A 22,481-nucleotide genomic window follows, 5' to 3' on the forward strand; every position below is an offset into this window, starting at 1 on the left:
AAAATTTCCTTTGGAAAAGATTGCAAATTGTACAAATCATTCTTGTTCCGAATGAACGGAAATTAATGATCACGTTTATGAATTGAACAACTTTGATCAATCTTTTTTTAAAACATTATGATTTTTCAATTGTTTTTCAATGCGCTTCAAAACTCACTGTGGGCTCTTGATTGCTGTCTGGAATGTCTGTGTCTTCATCAACATCAACCGCATCGGAAATGGTGAATATCACAGCATCTTTCGGAAACCGCTGAATGAACTCTCTCTTGAGAACTGTGAGTTCAAGTCGTTTTGAGATGTCTTCTGAAATGCATGACCGGATGATCTCAGTCAAAGATGACGAATTGACCATCTCCAAATTTGGCCTCTCCCCTTTCGATATCTTATCTCCTGCCACCTCTGCCTCGTATTCTCCAAACGGGATATCCAGTGTCAGACACTCCCAAAGCATTATCCCAATCGAAAACACCACCGACTTCTTTGTCGCTCCCATCTTCTTGTTCATCAGCAGCTCTGGTGCCTTCCACCTCAAACACTCTTTTTTGAATTCGTCCTCTTCCTCAAACGCAGAGGAGGGAAGAGAGTCACTTTTATCATCATCATCATCACTGGCAGATGTCACAACAGTTGATGAAGAGATGGATGACGAATCTGAATCATCTGAAGAGAAATCCGAGTGCATCACAATGCAGATCACCATATGTTCGGAGAACAGAACAATATGCGGACTCAGATTGACCAGCGACTGAAGCGGAATTTCCATTTCATCAAACGAGTGGAGAGCGAGATTTGCCACCCAGAACAAGATCTGAGCAGCTGTCACCTCCCTCTCCTGCAGAGTGCCAATTGCCATCTCTTTCTTCTCGTTCTTTCCATGAAGCAACATGAACAATGAATCCCTCAAGTCAACAATCAGCTTTTCATGAGGAGATGAGCAGGCCATTGCATCCACCAGATTCGACATTGATGAGGTGGTTGGACACAGATCCTCCCCTCGAACAAATGTTGAAACTGAATCAGTTGTTGAAGTGGATGAGATTGAAGGTGAAGGAGTTCTCTTCCTTATCTCTTCTTCCTCCTCCTTCTCATCCACTTTCTCCAGCATCCACTCAGGAATTTTGTCTGAGTCCTTCCCCAAAATGTATTCTGTTGATCCACTCTCACTCAATAAATGCTCCGATGACTCTGAATGTCCCAAGCTTTTCTCATACACTCTCTTCTTGATCCTCTCTTCATTCTTCTTCTCAGCCTCCCTTTCGGCCCTTCTCCACTGCTCCTCAGGTGATATCTCCATCGTTACCATCTCAATTAGTTTCGGATCTTTTCTAATATTATCATTCACAATCTCTCTCAGATCTTTATTCTCATTCTTTGCCCTTCTCCATCGAATTGCCAGAATAATAATGACTACAATCAGTACAACAACAATCACAATGCAAACAATCAACAACCAATACGATTTCCCTTCTTTTCCACCTTCGACTAATATTTCGTCCCCTTTTGATTCGGACTCGCTTTTGTTTTTTAGAATGAAAGAATGAGTTGAATATGGATTTTCAATATCCCCAAACAAAATGTGTGCAAATACTTCTGCTTCAATGCTAACACTTGATAGTAGATTCGATGAAATAGTTTTATGAATTTCATTTTCAGATGTGAAATCATCTTCCTCAAATTCATAAGTTTCAATGGAATTGACACCATTGATCACTGCAACAATTTGAAACGAAAGATTACATGGAAGAAAAAGCGATCCAAGAAATATCAAGTTTACAGAATTATCAGCTTCTTGTGTCTGTATTGTATTCAACACTGGAATAAATAACGGCGATGAAATATCGGATAGCAAGCCTTCCAATTCACACCCTTTATTTAGCACCCACATTGATGGGCTGCTTTTCACACCATCACCACCTTTTGGATTATTGATATTCAAATGGCAACCATCAGAACATATAACATTTCTTCGAACAGAATGAAATCTGTCAACAAAAGGATTGTTATTCTCGAACCATCCTTCGCTTATTAGTATCCATCCTCCGCTAACTGATAACCCTCCTTTGCTGCAATTAGAAATCGAAGTGCCAGTCATTTTCATCGATGTGTCAACAATATCAACAAATGAACCGCTCCACTTGCAAACATCTTCATTAACTGCATCATTGCTTTCATTGAAATTGATGCCTCCATTGAAAATACATGAAGAAATATTCACATCCAAACAAGAATTTACACTCATCGTGCTTCCTTTTTCACTCGAAGATTTACAGTTATCGAACACGCTATTACACAACTGGAAGGGGGCCGCTACTGATTGAATGAAAATTGTGGATCCAATATTTGAGCTACAACTGGTGTTCATGAATCTTGAGTCAGAAATCAAAATTGTGTGCGCTTCATTACTTAAAGGCAATTCGTTGCCTCTTATTAACAACAGATTGTTATCTGCTGTCACATTATTGATCAACAGTTTTTCAATGCTAACATCTCTTTCACATTTTTCAATGGAAATCAAACTATTACAATCAAATACCATATCAGATATTGAAATATTATTCATTATTAACTCAACATTGCTGATGTTAATCAAACTGAATGGAATCGAGACATCGCTCAACTCATTTTCGTAACCAAATAGACAATCCTCAATAATCAACATATCTTCAGTTGCACTTATAAATGAGATATATGGAGAAGATTTTGATGAAGAAAATAAAAATGAAAGAAGATGCATTTCACTTGCACCAGAACACACAACAACTGCATTCCCATTGATTCTTTGAGACAAACAAACACGTATCTGAGCAACATTTCGATTTCGAGAAGTGACAACAACTCCTTTCAGCTCAACTTCTTGTTCAATTGAACTTGATTTATCGATAATAAGTCTGCTTTCAAAAACATCCGTTAAATGATACAGTCCATATCCAATTGAAATGCACGGCAAAACTCTTGTTCCACAATTTCTTGAATCTTCACCTTTGTTTCCCGCATCTGAGGAAACAATGATTGTGTCTGATTGATATATCAAAATAAAGTTCAATAAATCGACTGGCTCCGATGAAAAATCGCTTCTGTCAATACCAAACAACGCGTTTTGCCGAATAAAACTCTCATTGAAGTGAATTTTGAAATGTTTCTCGTTTATTTGAGTCTCTAAACTTTCACACTCCACAAAGACATCTCGGCCAACAAAAGCCGTATTAGCATCAAATTTCGTTGGCTCTATTAAAAAGTCCAAATCAGATTTCAAATTAGTTCTCAGGAATAATCCTCCACCCATTCCATTTGTGGTGGAGCAACCGCTCTTTTCAATCGTGCATTGCGTAAATTGCAGGCATCCATTCGCTTCCAGCTCGATCATTATCGTTCCTCCTTTCTGATTTTTTGTTGACTGGCAACCTGAAAATACACTCTTGTTAAGCAAAACATCAATATTTGTCGTATCTTTGAAACTCATCGCTCGGACTTCATCTTTTAATCCATTCAGCGCCTCAAACATAGAATCTGTCACAGTTATTCGTGCTCCTTCGCTGTTTCCACTCCTTTCATTTGAGTGTGAAGTCTTAAAGATACTCCCGCCACTGATATTGCATGATCTAACCTCAATGTCCGTTATCAAAACTTCTTTGAAATCATTAACAACAATCATGCTCCTTCCAATGTTTATTGATTCAACGTTCAATTCATTTATGTCAAGTCTTCCGCCATCTATTCGCACAAATGATGCACTTAGAGGGGCTTCTGGAGTTGACAAAGAATCAAATTTGCAGTGTGCCAGTCTCAAAAGCCCATTTTGACATAACAGCAAAATATTATTCAAACTCTGGTAGTTTTCTTTGGCTTGAATAACAATTTCACTAAATGAAAGATCTTTTTCACTTGTAATTGTTGGATTGTCTCTAACAGGATCCAAATTCTCAAACATCAAAACAGCCATTTCTGCTCGATCCAAATCATTTGAGTTCGATCTCACAGAAAAGCCAGAAAGATCAAACAGATCACTAACAAAACAGGATTCACAAATAATAATCGTCTTATTCACTCCATTCAAATCAATCTGTTTCATTCCTCTCCATAATGTTCGACACGGATCATCCTCTGCTCCGCACCTCAACACATCTAATCCTCCTGCAGACACATGAATCTCATTGCTTGCGTATTGAATAAGAAATCGGAAGAGATCTGTATTTGCAAAATTATCATCGCTTCCCTCAAATAACGTGCTGTCATCTTTCATTTTACTATAATCAAAGACAAACGAATCCTTTGTGACGCTCTTATTCAAATCGTTGGCAAGCAAAAACAAGTTTTCCCCAAACTCTGCAGAATTGTGTTCGAATGTTGGCTCAGATATTACAAATTTAGCTTCTGGATGTGTAACATCAAGCAGCAATCCTCCTCCTTTGCCATTTTTTGATTCCCCTTCCACAATTCCCGGAGCACTGCATGATATGAAACTGCTTTTATCTACTTCTATTTTGCATCCTTTTTCAAAAATTCCGTATATACCTCCTCCTCCGCTTTGCTCTTCATCAACTGCACACAGGTTAAATCTACATTCAACACAGCTGACAATTGGCACATCCCCATCATTGCATTTCAGACAGATTCCACTTCCATTCCCTGTCTGCCTTGTCACTGATGACATATTCGTGCTTTTCACTTTCAAATCATTTCCACCTTTCCACATAATTATTGCACAATCTCTTCCTTCGAACGATTCAAAAGTGCAGTTTTGTACAGTCATTGCCCCCTTCTGCTCTCCGATAATCAAACTCTTGTCACTGCCACTCGTTTTTGTCATGTTAATTCCATCCAATATTGCATCAGATCTCTCTCCAATTAATTGCACAAAAGAAGAGTCAAATGACAATTCTGTCATCAAAAAGTTCGTTATATTGAGTTGCCCTTCGACAACACTGCAAAATATCGACTGAAATACAACTTCCGATGAGATCTTTCCAAGTCCACAGTCGTGAAGTTTTAGTACGCTCTTCGAACAGCATAGAAAAGGCTTGCCATCTGGTAGTGTTGAAGGAAGCTGGAATGTGATGTTGGAGAAATCTGCATTAATTCTTGTTTCAATAAATCCATTCACAGGCGACGAATCATCACCAACTACTGATATCAATATACCCTTCGTTTCAACAGAAATCTCACAATCTCTGGTTTCCAAAACTGATGAACGATCAAACTTAAAAGGAGAAACAATTTTGATTTTTCTATCAAATGAACTGCAATTGGTTTTTTCCGCATATTCAATGGTGCAACATGGAGAAATAGTAAATCCGCATCGTATATGATCGACTCCATCTCTTCCACTCACAACCACAACAGAAGGCAGCGGTTCCCACAGCAGAATAAGAGGAACTGCAGCTCCAATCCCGCTGCTTTCAAACCCCATCAGCTCATCCAACGAAGTTTCATTTTTCGGAAATGCAAATTTTGATGCTAAGGACACTTCTTCCAATTTTGATCCAACAACAAATACGTTCTTGCCGAATGTTGCAGAATTTCTTGAAAAACCAATCGATGATAGAACAAAATCACTTCCTCCCTTCCTGCAGTCCAGCATTATTCCTCCTCCAGCTCCCCATTCACTTTCCCCATTTTCTGTGGAGCACGAGCAAATTGAAAATTCACCATTGCTCAAATTCGTGCCACTAATCTCCAGTTGACTTCCACTTTTCATATCTGCTTTTATTGCTCCTCCATTCCCATCTGCACATAAACACTTCTCAATTGTAAGATCACTCAATTGCATATTCTCACCATCTTCAACCACTATTTCGAAAACAGACCCATTCCCAGCATTTCGTTTAATTTCTGAAAACGATGTTCCGTTTATTTCCAAATTTCCAACACAAGCAGTCTGAATCAGCGAATTGCGCAGAAGATAAATTTTTTGGAATTTGCAGTTGTCAATTTTTGTAATCCCACTTCTCAGATCCATGAATGGAACTGAAAACATCGTTGATGGAACCTCTGAATTTCCTTTTATTTCACAATGCGAGAATTTAGCACTTCCTTCATCAAGAATTGCTAGAAGGCTTCTATCAGATGATGTTTCCGCTGAGTGGACGAGTGAAAATCGAACGACTTCAAGTGTTCCGCCTCCAACAACAAATAGAGCAAGATTTTCATGAACATTATGCGACGTTAAGAATGAATTGTCAATCCCATCGCCAATTAGGTTCATTTCAAACGATCCAACATTGATGCTGCCTTCTTCATATTCCCCTTTGCAAACAGTAATCTTTTGACTCAATCTTTTGTTCAAACAAAATGACACTGTTTTAAATGGACGAGTCCTATCCCCCCATCCATCCAGATCTTTTCCTCTTGGAGAACTGACAAAGAACTCTGAAAAAGAACCACTTGAAGTTGGAGGATCATGAAGCCATTTATCTTTGTTTGTTTCTCCATCAGTTGCACGAGGTTTATTGCTTGTCGAATAGCACTGAACAACATCTTCATCTCTGATTTTTCCGATCCAATTTTCAAAAAGTGTGATATCTCTTCCATATTCTTGTTCGGTTGCTGTATTATTTGAAAAGAAACAATATAAAATTTTTGAACCAAACGAAATCTCATTATCCTCACGGTTAAAATTTATGGCTCCTCCATCACCAGCAAAACAATTGTGTAAATAACACTCAAGTATTTCAATAAATCCTTTTCCCGAATAAACTTCCAAACCTCCATTCAATATTGTTCCATTGCAATGATGAATCAAACATGATTGGATGACAGTTTTAATTGTGCTATCAATCTCCATTCCAGCATAATGCTTTGAAGTGCAATTTTCCGCAATGCAGGATCTTATTTGCATCTTTCCTACACTTCGAAAATAACATCCACCACAACAATATGAAGAATATGAGTGTGTGTAATTGGTATCTTGACTATTTGCAGCTTCTAGTTCATTTGCACAAATGCATCCACCAATCAAATGATCAAATGAATTATTTGCTACGCATTCATTAAAATGACATCTCAAAATTCCACACGTTGTTGACAAACCACTTATACTTAGTGCACCTCCATTTTCATTTGATAAGCATTTGAAGAAACAATCAGTAAATGACACATTCCCAGATGAAAATGTTTGTTTTTCAAAAAACGATCTGTTCATTTTTGAATTTCGATGGTTCAAACAGGAGTTAAACGAAGAGTTGAGCATCGCAAACGAATCAGAAGAAGGAAAGATAATTGCACCATAATATGGATTATCACAGAAAATAAACATGCATCCTTCAACTTTAGCATTTCCAACTTTTCCATCTCTTTGAAGTGCTGTTTCTTTGCTGACGCCTTGTGGTGCTTGAGTAATGTTATTGAATACACTTTGAGAAATATCTGCCAACGAAGCAACTCCAGAAAACAGCATTGAAGCAGATTCTACAGTAACAGATGTGAAAATACAGCTACGGACAGACAGAAAAGAATTTCCAGTCATTTCAACCAACGGATAAATCTGTTTCATTTTTTGGATGATTGCTTGAATTGTCACGTTTGATAAAACAAGAGTGCCAGATGATTCAATAAAACTTCTTATTGTCAAGTCCTCTCGATAAATGTCACAATTAGCAAGAGATAACGAAGAATAAATGTCAACTTTTGAAAATATCGATTTCTCACCCCAGTTGCAATTCATATTCAATAAGTTCAGTGTTGAGTTTTCAAGTTTCAAAAGTGAAGAACAATCATTCGTCAAAGCTCCAAGAAGTTCTGCTTTGTTTATTACACATTTTTGTTGTTGCTCAAATGTTTCAAACAAGCAATTACTAACTATTGATTTTCTGTTGAAATCATTTGTATTTTTTGGCAATTCAGATACTTCGAATGCTTTGCTTTCGGAGAAATCATAATTCTTCGCATTGACTTCTCTGCTAATTTCGTTGATGCATAAATGAAGACACAAAGGTATTGTTATTAAGAGAAATTTCATTTTTTCTACGAACATTCTCACTGACTTTTTTGATAAAGGGCATGATCATAATTACGAATCTTAATGGGGAACGTTGATCATGAGGAAGTTATTTTGTTTCAAATTGTAAGAAATGAAGTTGGCTGAAATTTGGTTTTTATTTTCAACACACTCTTTTCAGCCGTTCTTCAATTTCTGACTTGAATGTACAGAGCTCATCTGAAAATAATTCAAAAAATAATTTAACATCATTTCTGCAGCAATTTCAACATCAAGCGCTGCAGAAAATATGATTTCTCTATCCATTTTATTGTGTTTGCTAACAAGCACATTCCTTTGTACATATTTACACCTGCAAATTTGTTTTGATGTTTTTCATCTGCCCATATGCACTTCTTTCTTTTCAGTTGCCATTTTTCTTCTCTCGAATCAAAAATACTGATATTCTTTTACAATGGGAGCAAAAATAGAGAAATAATAAGATTTCCATCTCTTTCAATAAGAGGCAAACATTCATTGCAAGAGGCATTTCTTGCCAATATTTGAAGTTTGCAATTCATCCAAACAAATTTTCTGTAATAATACCAAATGCTGCACTCATATAAAATTTGATCAGATGCTTCATGAAATGAACAAGCATTTTTGATGCACTTGTATGTCTTCCCGGAGAGATTAACGCGATTTTCATTATCAAATATTGTATAAAAATCACAGAAAAATACAGTCATTCGCATTTCAAAGCAAAATGTCGAATATTGCGCAAAAATTGTTGTTAAACATGTCACACAAATCAACATAATTTTCGTGGATGCGTTCGAGATTCAATTATCACTTTCCATTTTTTCTGCGCTCTTTGCAGTAATTTCACGATTGACTGCAAACGTTCAAGCTAACGTGCGAACAATGAATTTTGAGGGCAAAATATCTGATGATTCCATTCATCAAGAATTTATGACCCAGAAATGAACCAGAAAATGAAATAAATATTTCACAGTTCAAATGAATTTAAAACCAGTGAAAACAGAATAAAATATTAGTCATTAAATGCTTATTCATACCTTGTGTAAATCCAATCCATTCTTGCTATTTTCAATGACAAATCATGGTTTTGTCTTTTGGATAAACCATTAAAAAAAGAAATTCAATCGTTTTTTGAAAGATAATTTCATGTGACAACAAATCATCGAGAAAAATTCAAGGCGATATATATTTATCAAAGTTGGTGCTTGGTTTATTATTTTTGATATATTTTCATCCTAGAAATTTTATGAACCTGCAAAAAAAAATGTTAATACCCTTTTCAATTCATCAATTCAATTTTCTCCTCCTTTATCCTTCTTTTGCCAAATATTCATCTGATTGAAAATTGACAAAAACCTTCTGCTATCAAAACTCATAAGCTTTGATCTATAAATCCTGATAGTTCAAAGGATCTTTTTCTCTTGCCTAAGCCTTGCCATAAATCGAAGCTCAATTAAGAATTGAAAGCCTGTTCCGTGACTGTATTTCCCCGTTCCATGCATTTGTAACATGATCTTCAAAAAATGCTTCTTGACCATCCGTCCATCTGCCATTCCTTTCTTTTTGTTCAATCCTTCCTTCTTCTCCTCTTCCCCTGCCAGAATGGATGAAGCAAAAAAAAAAAACAAGCATATCATTTCCATTTAACTGCTCCCCAAAAAGGCGAATAAAAACCCATGCATTTCATGAAACAAATGAAGTCTGTTGCCATTCCCATCCCCAACCTCATTCTTACACTCATATTCAGATTCAGGGAGGATCTCCTCTGTTCTTCTCATTCCGCTGTTTCTGCTCAATTCTCTTCCTCTCAAACACCGAGCAGCAAGGCGTGCGCCTCAAGTGAAAAGATAGCATAAACAAAAAAATAACATCCCTTCTTTCCAAGCATCGCAAAAAGACAGAAGATAAAAGATTCCAAAATTTAAAAAAAAAAAATAATTAATTATTGACAAAATATCAAGAAGGACAAACATTGGATTTCCTGCCTTGCCTCAGACATCAGCATTTGGGAAACAGCTGATTCCAACTCTGGCCGTGCTGCTGTAAGAAGGCGAAAAAATATTAATAGAAGAAAAAGAAGAACAATTCGATAACAAAGCATTCTGCAGGTCCTGATGAAGTTGAAGCAGATCAAAACAAAATGACAACGCCCTTGTTCCTTCTTGTTCAATATGCCCCAAATACAGATGATGAGAAAACAACATTGTCCTTTGTTCCTCCATGCAATTTTATTTAATAATTCAGTCAGACAAACTACTGAGCCAGAACCCAAAGACATCCTTCATATTCTGTGTTGAGGAAAAATGAGTTGTCTTCTTTGATGGTCGAGAAAAACTTCACAAAGCATCGTTCTTTTCTTCTTATTGCAGAAAAGAAGTTGATGATATTTTATGTTGAAATATCGAGTCCATTCTGATTGCTTTGCAATATTTCCATTCCTTTTATGTGATTAATATCCTTCCCTCGATATTGCCAGCCACTTTCCTTGTATAAAAAGCTTCTCCTTTGCCTTATGCTCCAGAATTCTATATAATTTTGTGCAGATTTTGTTCTTCACAGAATACCATCCAAAAATCTTCATTCAATAAAACATCGGTTGAATTTGTTTTCACCTCTTGAACCAAATAAAAATCATGAAATTCATGTATCTTCCGTAACTTCATTTGCTTCCTAGTGGGTATATAATAATCAGCTCCATCCTCATCGTGTTGCTCCACAAAGCGGAGATTGGCCATTTCAACAATAACTCAAATTCCTGCACTTTGGAAAGGATACAGACGGAAATATCTTCACAATCAATTGAACAATATAAAATACACACATGTTGATATTTTCATTCAAAATTAAAATTGTTGTATTTCATTGGCCATTTAATTGCAAAAATTATCAAACATAATTCTATCGTTGGGAATGTCTTTTCGGAAATTCATACCATCATTGAAAATAATATTTCTAGTTCTGCATAAAATATTTATTCACAGTCCTCTCATTTTGCCAACTGATATTCAATTACAAAATAATTATTCGATCAAAACATCCCTTACGAAAAAAAATTGATCTAGATTTTTTTAACTTCATTATTTTTTGTCGAAAATGTCAACAAAGGAAAAAACAGTATAAATTCATATATTTATAGGGCTGTTTTGAGTTTTTATTTTTCATCTGTTTCTTCTTTCAAACACACATATGAATTTAACACGAATATCAAAATAACATTGCATTCATGTGCAATTTTTCAAAAAATATAAATGTTGGAGACGAACAACACAAAAAGGCATACTGCAACTAAAAGCACATCAGTTATTTTTCACAATTTTATCACTCCAAGAAAAAATTGAAGTTATTTTAGATTATTATAATCCCTTTGTTATGAAAGCATGAAAAAAATTACATAAGAACTTTAAATTGAGAAAGAAAATTTATTAAACAAAAAATATTGATCCAATGATCACTTTGATCTAAAATTTTCAAATTAATAATTCTCTCGAAATAAGACTTTTCAGAATAAAAAAAGAGTATTTTTGCAAAGGCACCAAAGGAATGAATGCACATATTACAAAAAAGAGACAAAATTTTAGGATAAAAAATTATGTGTGTTTTTAACTCTCTAAGTTTAGGCTATTTTTCGACTTTTGAAAAACTTCAATTACTATTAATCCATTTGTTTCATACATATAAACTATCATCAATTAAAATAAAAACTTAAAGAACAGAATAATAAAAATTAATGAATATTATTAAGTTTCATTGATGTCCTTCAAATTTCATTATGCCCACAAAAAAGTTCACAGGCATGTATTCGTTGTTGCATTTGAATTTTTATTTATTTCTATTATTTCTATTTTTTGTTTAAGAATTGTTTTGCGAACTGGAGCATAGCGCGAAAATTGAACAAAAACAAAAAATCATTGAAATGAATGAAATGTTTGATGAAATAGATAAAGAAGAACTTAAATCCATTTACACATGTGAATTGTTCAACAAAATGGACAAAATGATTGAAGAAAAGAAATTATCGATGGAAAATGCACTTGCGCTATTGAAGCGCATTGGTTATTTGAAGATTCTGAGAAATACATGTATTCCACACCTTAAAGAATCTACGTTGAACAAAAGATTTGAGAAGGTGATAATTGAAGAAGAAAAGAAAAATGAAGAAAAGAGTGAAATACTTCTGATTGATCTTTGCGAATGTAATCTTTTTCTTGGATTCTTTTTTCAACATGAATTGCTTTTAACATGTATGCCCTATCTTCTAAAAGTTACGTTGAACAAAGATGAAAACGAAAAGACTCAAAAAGAAGAGGAATTGGCTTTATTGGCTTTGAGCAATATTAAAATTGTTTCAGTATGAAATTGCATCATTTCGAATATCATTTGTTTTTTTTCATCTCCATAAAGAATATTCCATCAGAATTGTTTTTGAATGAGATTGAAGAAATTATCGAATATCATCAGGAACATAGAAATCTTACGCGTCTTGTTTATCGATCGACTTGGAAATTTTTAATTCGAAGATTTTGCAAAGAAAGAAACATAGAAGAAGTGATTATAAATAAGCTGCACTTTTGGAGAAAAGCAGCAAGAGAAATGGAAGAACTTTCAATATATATTGATTGGAAAAGAAAAAAAGAGAGAAGAAAAAAAGAGAGATGCTTGCTTGTTTTCAAAAGATGGTTCTATGTTATCCATTACGGCTTATGCTGGTTCAAATTGAGAAATGAAGAACTTGCTTGTATTGTCAGCAGAATTGTGAGTGTGCTTCTAGCATCAAGGGATAATTACAGAAGAATTAGCATTCTATGCATTCGTGGGTAAAAATACGCTTCAGAAAACAGAGCTGTGGGAGTTGATGTTTTGCTGAAAAGTGGAGCTATCATTGCTATTTTGGAGGAAATGAAGCTGTCCACTTGGAGAGATGAAATAATGTGGAATTGTTTGTAATTCTTAAAGAGAGTTTTAACGAAATTGAAACAAAAGAAGATAAATGAAATGAAAGAGGAAGAAAAAAAGAGTTAATGAGGAAAGTGGTAGAAAAGATGGAAGAAGAAGGATTTGAAGATATCATCACAAGTTTTCATAAAATATTCAACTTTCTAATCAAAAAATATTATCGTGATCTATCGTTGAATATTGGTGTTTTTTCTATATTCCTGTGAAGCGATTGTTCAATCTATTTCCATTTATTTCATTTTCATTTCAGAAACGAAGAAGATGATGATGATGAAATATGTTATCAAATCTGCATACGAAAAAACGAAAAAGAAAAGAAGAGAAGAGAAAGCTTTCGTTCTGAATCAACATTTTTTGTCGAACACAAAGAATATTCAACAAAAATCACATATTCTTTATTCGTTTTATTCAATTATCTTATTTTCATCATCCGCTTCGACTTTACTCACATTCTCCCTCCTTCATTCACACATTCGCACGCATCTGTCTTCATTTTAACAATTGTAATCTTCTTTTTCATCTTTTTTTCAACTTCTATAACCTCTGAGATATCAGCATTCAATTCAGATTAATTGGAATTCGGCTTCTTTTAAACAATGAATGGAATGGAAGAGAATGGAAATACAACAAAAATTAGTTGAACAACAAAAAAAGATTTCTGATTAAAGGAGAAAGAGAAAGAAGATAAAGAAAATTTAGTTTCAATTGAAATGGAATGAAAAGAACAGTCAAAATTAATAGGAAGAATGAAATTGACAGAGAAGAACCTGAAGAGAATCACAGAAAATCATCAAAGTGGACAAAACCTGAGAAAGTGACAAAACCAGGGAATATCAAACGAAAAACTTTAAAAAGAAAAGGCGATAATTTGAAAATCACATTGAAAGAAGTTAACACATTTCAACATTCTAACAGCTATTCAATGATAATTGAATAACAACAAAATACAAATCATAATAATCTTTTTTATGAATGGATCAATGCATTTAAAACCGGATATAATCACATCAAATATAATCAACATCGGTTATAAATTCATTTTTCGATATACCGATATTTTTGGCCGATATTTCATTCATTTTCCATCACATGTAATCACGTGGATAAATATATATAACCACATTTTGTTTTACAATGGGTTCATTTTTCAATTAAAAATCGGTTTTTTTATCGATAATCTCAAATTTTTGATTTTTCAAAATATAGTAATTATAAGTCAAAAAGATGCAAATATATAACAAAATATGTTATTTTTGTTGAAAAAAGTGTATGAGTGAAGAATAATGCAAAATGCAAAAATTAACTATTAATTAATTAATTACTTAAAATAAATTTATTTTTATTTTTATTCCTGTGTAAGGTGACATCGCTTATAATCACAATCAGATATAGTTACAAAAAGAAGTGCAAAAACTTTGTGATAATATTCGAATAAGACTGTATCATCTTGGAAGCAGAAAGAGTATCATCAAAATTATAACATTACCAATTTATTCTGCAACAAAGAAGTGAAAGAAAATGAAAACTCTGCCAAACCACTTTTTTTCTACAAAAAAAAAGTGATCAATGAAATCATTGAAATAGTTTGTTTTCTTTTATTATTGTCATTTTTTTGACTTTATTGGTGTTGCTCTTTCAGGCTGAACACGTTATGCAGAGAAAAAAAAAGAAAATGATTACAGCGAATTGACGTATATTTATGAAACATGTGAAAGAATATTCATAAAAAGAAGCAATGCTTCACAAATGGTCAAACCAAAATCTATTGATATGAAAAGGTCGCTTGCATCCTCAACGACAAACATTTCCAAGTTATTTTCATTTCAAAAGGATATAATGAGAACAAAAAAAAAGTGGGTGATAATTTTTGAGACCATTTGTTCTCTGTCAAACATTTCGGTTTACGAGTTTTCTTTGAATATTGATATTTGAACACTGCAAAGTTATTTTTCCTTTCGAAGATGATTATTTCAAGAAATACATTCTCAAATATCTCAATTTGAAACAATAATTATATCTTTTTCTATTTTTTTTTTTTTTTTTTTTTTTTTTTTTTTTGAATATTTCATCCACAAAGAAATAAAACCTTTGAAGAATCAAAACACCGAAAAATATTATGATTACAAAAATAATTACCCATTAACACAGAACTTATAAAAAATATATATGAAGCAGACTAGAGTTAATGCATATCTGATGACAATTACGTTATCAAACGATCAGATCAAGAAGACACAATGTTACACTCCCAACAACATCCGCCCAATCCGACATTGGTTTTCGGAGTTATTGCTGAGGGATTATCAATAAATTTCGTGATGATATCACCCTCAAAAAATGTTCCAATAGATTTGCAGAATAAAAATATCAACGAATTGAAATGGAAGCCAACGGAAGCGGGTGGACAACTAAATAGGATTTTGAAGAAATCATAATGAAAAAGACTATTCCTTCAATCAACAAAAAATGATTTGAACTTAATGGATCAGAATAATTGGTTCTAATTATTATGGATGTGCATTTATCGAGAATTTTCAGGCCTGTTATTACAAGATGTCGTGAACATTCTATTGAAATTGTTATTCTTCCTTCGCGCACCACACATTTGACACAACAACTTGATCGATGTGTGCTTGCGCAATTTTTATAATGGATCGTATTCATCTTTTTATCAGCCAACAGAAAGCGGATTAACGTTATATAGAAAAACTCTTGTTCCAGCCTTGGCAGATGCTGTAAGTGCTGCTCTTGACCCAAAAAACAATCAAAAAATCGTACAGTATGTATGTTGTTGATCACTTTGATAATTCTGTTGCTTTGAAGAGATTTCTCATTTTATCTTCAAACACATCAGTCGTATTGTTGAAAATAAATAACTGACTGAATATATGGCTGTTCATTTTTGAATTCATACTGCTGGAAGAGTTTTCATCCATATGTTTGACGAAATGGAACTTTCGAAAAAATGAACAACATCGGAAAATGCACTAATTGAATGATAATCATATTTTAAAGAAATAAATTTGTTTTTTCAAAAATCACACTGAGAAAAAAATGTGGAGAAAAATTCGAAAAAAGTTAACTTCAAAAAGGATTAGCCATATATTTTTTTCCGTTTGAAAAATACATTTCCAAATCCAAATCAAAAAAGTGAAAAATCGATTTTGAAAGAAATATTATTCAACAGGGGATATTTCCAGATTAAGTTCAGTTCCAAGGTTTTGTCTGTGTTTTTCTTTTGTTTAATGAATTTTGTTCCATTCTTCATTCATTTATCTTTTTTTTCATTTATTATTTTTTCATTCTTTTATAATTAATAATGTTAGATTTGTTGTTTTATTAATGAAGAAAAATATTTGAACAAGACATGGTTTATTTCATTAAAAAAATAAAAATTATCCACATATGATCAATTGATATCTTAATCTTTGAATGATTAGTATTTCCAATTTCTTTAAATAACAATCTCTCAAAAAATGTATGTGCTTCGGATTTATTTTTCAAAATGTTAATGAAACTTAAAAAAATGGATAATGAATTTGTAAGAAGTGATTAGAAAAATTGATGAAATAAACTGAACATTTAAATGGAGTTGTACAAGGATTCAGTGACGCCAACAAAGCATCACAATATGACGTGAAAGGTTTCAAACATTGCACAATAAGCAAACAGAAAACAGAATGTGAAATGAGATAGAATTATCAGTATTTGCCTTTGTAATAAAAGCTTAAATACATTTTTTTTGATCACTTTCAAGAGTTCACTTCATGAAAGCAATTCAGCTGGTGTTTAAATATTGTAACGTATTATTTGTGATTATCATTCAGAAAGATTCATATAATTTTTTAAAGATGAGATCTTGAGACCGATCTTTCAATTCCAGGACCACCAATAAGTATATTTTTGGGTCCACCAATAACCTTTTTCGGTGGCTGCATCGGTGAGGCAGTGGCTCTCTTTGGTGTTCTTTTTCCAATTTGCCCCCCATACCCTGCTCTCCTTGTAACGCTCAATCCTGGCGATCCCATTACACCTGCTCCATCGTCTGCAGCTTCCCGATACTCCTCAGCGAAACTGCCCAGTCCAGAAGATGGGCGGCCCGAGCGTCTTCTTTCTTTCTCATCTCTCTCAATGGCTTCTTCAATCTCTTTCCTTTTTTGCGTTAATTCCTTTTCTTTCCTGGTAAGTTGCATCTTCTCTGATGACTGTCTCGAATCTCGTGTGAATTGTTTCAAGTCCTCTTCCAAATCATCGCAAATTGATTGCTTATCTTCAAGAAGTTGTTTTACACTTTCAGATGACTCTTCCATCTTTTGCTGCAAAGATGTTACCAGATCAAAAAACACATCAGGAATCATTTCGCTTTCTGTTGTCACCAACCTTGCTTCCGCAGGAACACTTGGTATTTGAGGACATACAGACCGCGAATCGCTGTCATATGCTGCTTTCAAAAGAGCAAGCATGGTTAAAAGTTGAGTTTTACGAAACTGCAAAGTCTTTGTTTGCCTTTCGTTCTTGATTGTCTCTTCTCTGAAATGCTCAATTTTTGCTTTTGATTCCGCATGAGATTCCAAAAATTCACGAATGGACTCTTCTTCAGCTCCATTGTCTTGTTTGAATTGCTTGATTTCATCATCTTTCATTTCCTGTACACATTTAAAAATTGTATTAAATCTCCTATCAATATGAAAATAAAATAAAAGTTTCAAACAGATGATTGAGTAGTTGTTGCGAGAATAGTTTCTCTCCTTTCTAATTCTAATGTTAATTCGTGTATTTGATTTTCTAACTTTTTCCTCTCAAAAAAGACAGCTGAAAAAAATAAAATTCAGTTTTGATTAAATAAATTGAAAATTAAAAATGCTATCATAATTTACAAGCCTTCCTTAACCTCTTCAATGGCTTGAGTATTTTGAAGTGTAATTCGTTCTGCTTTAATCTCTGATTTCAAGTGAAGAACCTCCTCTTGAATTTCTTCAAACTGTCGCTGCCTGTCTTCAATTTTCTTCTCGTATTCTCTCATCACCTGAAAAATGCTCCTCTTTTTTTGAGGCTCTGCTGATGTCATTTCCTTTATTGTGCTTTTGAATTCAACAAAGAAAAATATTGATTTTTTAACGATATATTATGGTTATTGTCTCCATAATTAGAAAATCATATGACTTGATAATTAATAAATGTCATTTATCTCCTCTTCAAGTTTGCAAAGCGGAAAAAATGAACAACTTCAGAATTCAAAATTAAAGCTTTCGTTTATTGCATCAGATGAACTCGTTGAGGAGATGAATTTCGATTGTATTGTTTGCATTTTTAAATTTCTTATTTCGATACAAGTTTCTTTGACACACAGTCTCATCCAGTTGAAAAATTTTTAAATAAAACTTGCTTATATGAAATCAAAAAAGATATTATCGTTTTGACGCAAGCTGCTCAGAAAATTGTTAATTCTATTTTTTCGCGAATACGCGCAAAGGAAAAGATCTTGTCTTCTAGAAATGAACAATCTCTTTTGCATGCGCAAAGAGATGAACATGACATTACAATATGGGAATTTTTGCTCGAGCATATTTCTCAACAAAGGCAACAATTTCAATTTACAGATGAATCAACAAATTTCAATCCGAAAATCATTATAGATATGCTATTACAAACAAAAACCAACTCACATGCTTCACGTTCAAGAATTAAACGGGCACTTCAACATAATTGTCGAGACAAAAGCGAAAGTTGTTCTTCAAGCGATGATGAAAAATGTCATTCAAACGACAAAGAAAATTCAACTTATCGAACAAAAATGCAAGAACTTAAAAACAAGTCAACTTTATATCAAGCAGCTTTACCATTTTCAGCTATTGATAAATGTGATTATCACTCTTCTTCAATTATTCCTTCTTCTCTTCGACCACAATATCATTTTTTCGGTCAACCTTTTCATCTTGCACCTTTGACTTTAAGATCTTCCAGTCCAACTGTTCCAGATTTTTTCACCTTTCAACCTCCTCAAAGCAGCAAATGCACAGAAACATTAACAGATAATGAAACATCACAAAAAGACCTTTACAACTCTTCTGATTATGAACCACCTTCATTCAAAGTTCCGACCTCAGACACCTCTCCAACAAGTAATTTGCAACCTCAAAAAGGAGAGAAAACTACTTTTAATGCTCCGATAGATGAAAGGAGCATTTCTTTACGAAAGATGAATGAACAATTCAAACCATTGACTCAAACACCTGTGGTTGTTATTACTGATTCTTTTACAGTTCCAAGCTTAACAGCGGAGAAATCAATAGAAACAATTCAGCAGATTGCCAATGATGATTCATCTTCTCCACCACCAGAGATCACTAATCCTTATCTGCCTTCTTCTTTTCCAATTCATGTGTCTTCACCTTCACTTAATGCAACACCAGTTCCTTTTTCAATGGCTATACTGTCTCTATTTGAAACAATCACACAGTTGCTTATTGTTACAGGAGGATTAGATACAATGGTAGATGAGGTTGTTTCATTTTCACTTTATTTGTTGTGTCAGAGGGATCAATGGAAATCAATGAGGAGTCATGATGGAACAGCCACAAAAGATGATAATAAGAAAGAAGAATTTGGAAATGAAAAAGAAAACGAAATTGACGACGATACTGACTTCAGCATAAAACACATTGATGATAACAACACAGATAGTAAACCAGATTCAACAAATGATTCAGAGGACATCCACATAAAAATATTGTGTATTCGGCATTTTGTGTTGAGGTATTGCTATTTTCGTGGAATGGAGCTGATTCAAAAAGCAGCGAGAACATTACTGAAAGTGCATTCGTTCATGTTGAATAAGGAAAAGGAGAAGCAACTGCAAGCGGAGAAAATAAAGGGAAAAGAAGTGATTATAATTGGGGAAGATAGCGATTGTGCGAAAGAAGATGAACCTTCATATTATAGAAACAACAAAGAAGAGAAGAATATTGAAGATAAAAAAGATATTAAAATTCTTCATAAAGATGAAATTTTGAGTGAAAATACTTCATCTTCTTCATCGAGTGACAGCTTAGAGTCACAGGAATCATTTGTCAGCTCTTCAATTATTTCAAAAGTTCATAAAGAGAAATACACAAACCACTCATCTCCGAAAGTTAGGATCTTTCAAAGAACAACTGCTTTTGAGCGCAGAATACGATTTTTGGAGAATTCTGCCTTTTTGCATTATTTGCCGAATGTTTTGATAGAAGCACCATTTCCAGGGATCCATTTCCATTCCATTCGATTGACTGAGCTAAAGAAGAAACAAGAGGAAAAACAAATACCTCGAGTTCCAGCACAACTGCCTCGTCCTATTTCCCCTCCACCTGAAGCTAATGTCTTTTTGGAACAGAAAAACTCGCCTTTAATTCCTTTAACTCCTTTGACTCCGTTAAATCTGATCTTTATTTCACTAAACAGGGCAAATAAGCGTACCAACCATCTTTCAAATTCCGAATTAAATGCAATGCCGCCATCAGCTGTAATTACACCTCCTTTGCCTCATTCACCTTCTTTAACAAGTTTCCAGTCTCCGTCTCATCAGCCCAAAGAGCATAACTCTCCAGACGGTGCTGAGGTTAGTGAAGCAGAGCTGAAATATCCCGAGCTATTTTCGACTCCAACAGATGTTGTGATGAGCGAGCGGTTTAACATTCCGATGACGAAACAGAAGATTCAGTGTTTGGTAGAAGGAAAATGGCTGAACGACGAAGTTATCAATTATGTGCTGGAGCTTATGAAGCGAAGAATGATCAGAGCCATTGAGAAATGGGGAGGACGTCTCGAAAAGGCGCGAATGAGGTTGGTTTTGGAAAAGAAAGTAATCAGCGAAGCAATAAAAATCGAAAAAGATGAGAAAGATATGAAGTCAGCTTCAGATTCTAATAAACATTATTTCAAATTCTCGGCTTATTCTACAAACAAAACAGAATTAAAAATTAATCCAGAAAAGATTCTGTTTAGTGAAACAATTGCTTGCACACATCACAGTCAGTGGAACGGAGAATTGGTTAGAAAGACGACTACAAGTTTATTTAGAGATTCATATCTTCATAAACAAGCAGAAAAAATGGATAAAGAAGAAGTTAAACAAACTTTTGAAAATAAGCACAAAACGCTATCGCACTTTGAAAACCTAATCGAATGGAAAGACGAAGAAGTCGCAAATGTTTTGAATTCAATTACAAAGATTAACATTTTCAAACACTTTGAATATGAGAAAAGTTGGTTCGTGTCCTCTCATCCAATTCCATTTTTGAAACAGATCTCAAATTCAACCCCAACACAAACCACACCAAGCATTTCAAGACAAATGGATAATAATACTTCTAAGTCTTCACAAGTCTTTTCACTTACGGCGACTTCCCCTTCTTCTTCATCATCGATCTCTTCAATTGTAACGCAGCAACATGTTTCAAATCAATTATTTCCAAAAAGCTCTGATAGAATCTTATCAAATCAAGCTTCTACTTACTCTCCTGGCAAGCCAATAGACTTGACCGAAGATAAGCCCCCTTATATTTCTTCAACTTTATATTCTCATCCGTTTGTTTCAGCAACAACTTCTCTTTATGCCACTCCTCATTGGAGGGATACGCCAATTCCACTTTGTTTTTTCTTTAACACGTTTTTCTACCAGAAGCTTAGCAAAGGAGGCGAAGGGTACAGCTTTGATGCAGTGAAACGATGGACAAGAAAGAGGAGTGTGTTTTCAATGTATGAAAGAACACTGAAGTGGAATGACTGGATTGGAAAGACACGAAAAAGGATAAGAAAAATAAATATTCAAAGAAATGATGACAATTCTGAAAATGAGACACTCTCAAATACTGAAGAATACAAAAATGAAAAACCATTAAACAGAAAGATGGATTCTCAATTTTCAAAAAAGAAAGAATGTAAAGAAGAAAACTGGAGAACAATGTGCTGGACATTTGATAAGGTGATTATTCCTGTGTATCTTTCGTCACATTGGACACTTTGTGTTATTAATTTGCGTCTTCAACAATTTGAATATTTTGATTCACTGAAAAAGAATGGGGAGAAAGTGGTTGGAGTTATCAAAAGATGGGTTGCTGATGAAATTGCAGATAAGGGAATTAAAGTGTGGAGGAAAGCATCCTCAAAGAGAAAGCGTATGATTTCTGAAGATGAGAAAGAAAGCCATCATTTGAAGAGTAATGAATTTGAACACAAAATTACTGAAATTGAAAGCGATAGCAGTTCAGAAAGTGAAGACTCAAGCAACAGTTCAAATGATAGCGATGTAATTTTTGAAGAAGTTATGGGTGAAGAAGGAAAGAAAGAGATTATTAGAGAGGTCATCAACTGGCCACTATTTTGTCCATCGAATATGCCAAGGCAACAGAACAGTTCAGATTGCGGTGTGTTCCTTTTGTTAAGTTGTGATTGCGTTCTGAGGAATGCGCCATTAATCTTTGGACAAGCAGCAATCAGCAAAGTTAGGGATGAGCTTATTAAATTGCTTTTAAATCCAGATTCTGAACTTTAATGCTTTAACAAAATTATGAAAAATATTTAGGTTTTATTTTAA

General features: G+C 34.0%; 3 protein-coding genes across 3 annotated transcripts; 1 reads left to right on the plus strand and 2 right to left on the minus strand.

Annotated features, from left to right (window-relative positions):
* Positions 1–136: 136 nt before the first annotated feature.
* Positions 137–7,462, minus strand: MONOS_15108 (uncharacterized protein; the record flags this gene model as incomplete). Its single annotated transcript, XM_067867963.1, has 4 exons — positions 137–1,914; positions 2,593–6,543; positions 6,742–6,845; positions 7,194–7,462. 4 exons carry the CDS (start codon positions 7,460–7,462, stop codon positions 137–139), a joined length of 6,102 nt encoding a protein of 2,033 aa, XP_067731598.1.
* An 8,922-nt stretch (positions 7,463–16,384) lies between these two features.
* On the minus strand, positions 16,385–18,036 carry MONOS_11593 (uncharacterized protein). The gene is made up of 3 exons (XM_067864137.1): positions 17,789–18,036; positions 17,619–17,719; positions 16,385–17,553 (listed from the first exon to the last, which is right to left on the minus strand). Exons 1-3 carry the CDS (start codon positions 17,973–17,975, stop codon positions 16,753–16,755), a joined length of 1,089 nt encoding a protein of 362 aa, XP_067731599.1. The 5' UTR covers positions 17,976–18,036; the 3' UTR covers positions 16,385–16,752.
* Positions 18,037–18,545: 509 nt separating this feature from the next.
* MONOS_11594 (putative Ulp1 protease family, C-terminal catalytic domain) lies at positions 18,546–22,439 on the plus strand (the record flags this gene model as incomplete). The annotated part of the gene is made up of 1 exon (XM_067864138.1): positions 18,546–22,439. The coding sequence occupies one exon, from the start codon at positions 18,546–18,548 to the stop codon at positions 22,437–22,439; it is 3,894 nt and encodes a 1,297-aa protein (XP_067731600.1).
* Between the last annotated feature and the right edge of the window lie 42 nt (positions 22,440–22,481).

The sequence above is a fragment of the Monocercomonoides exilis genome (genome assembly GCF_001643675.1).
Source record: "Monocercomonoides exilis strain PA203 chromosome Unknown scaffold11-1913109, whole genome shotgun sequence".
NCBI classification, from domain to species: Eukaryota; Preaxostyla; order Oxymonadida; family Polymastigidae; genus Monocercomonoides; species Monocercomonoides exilis.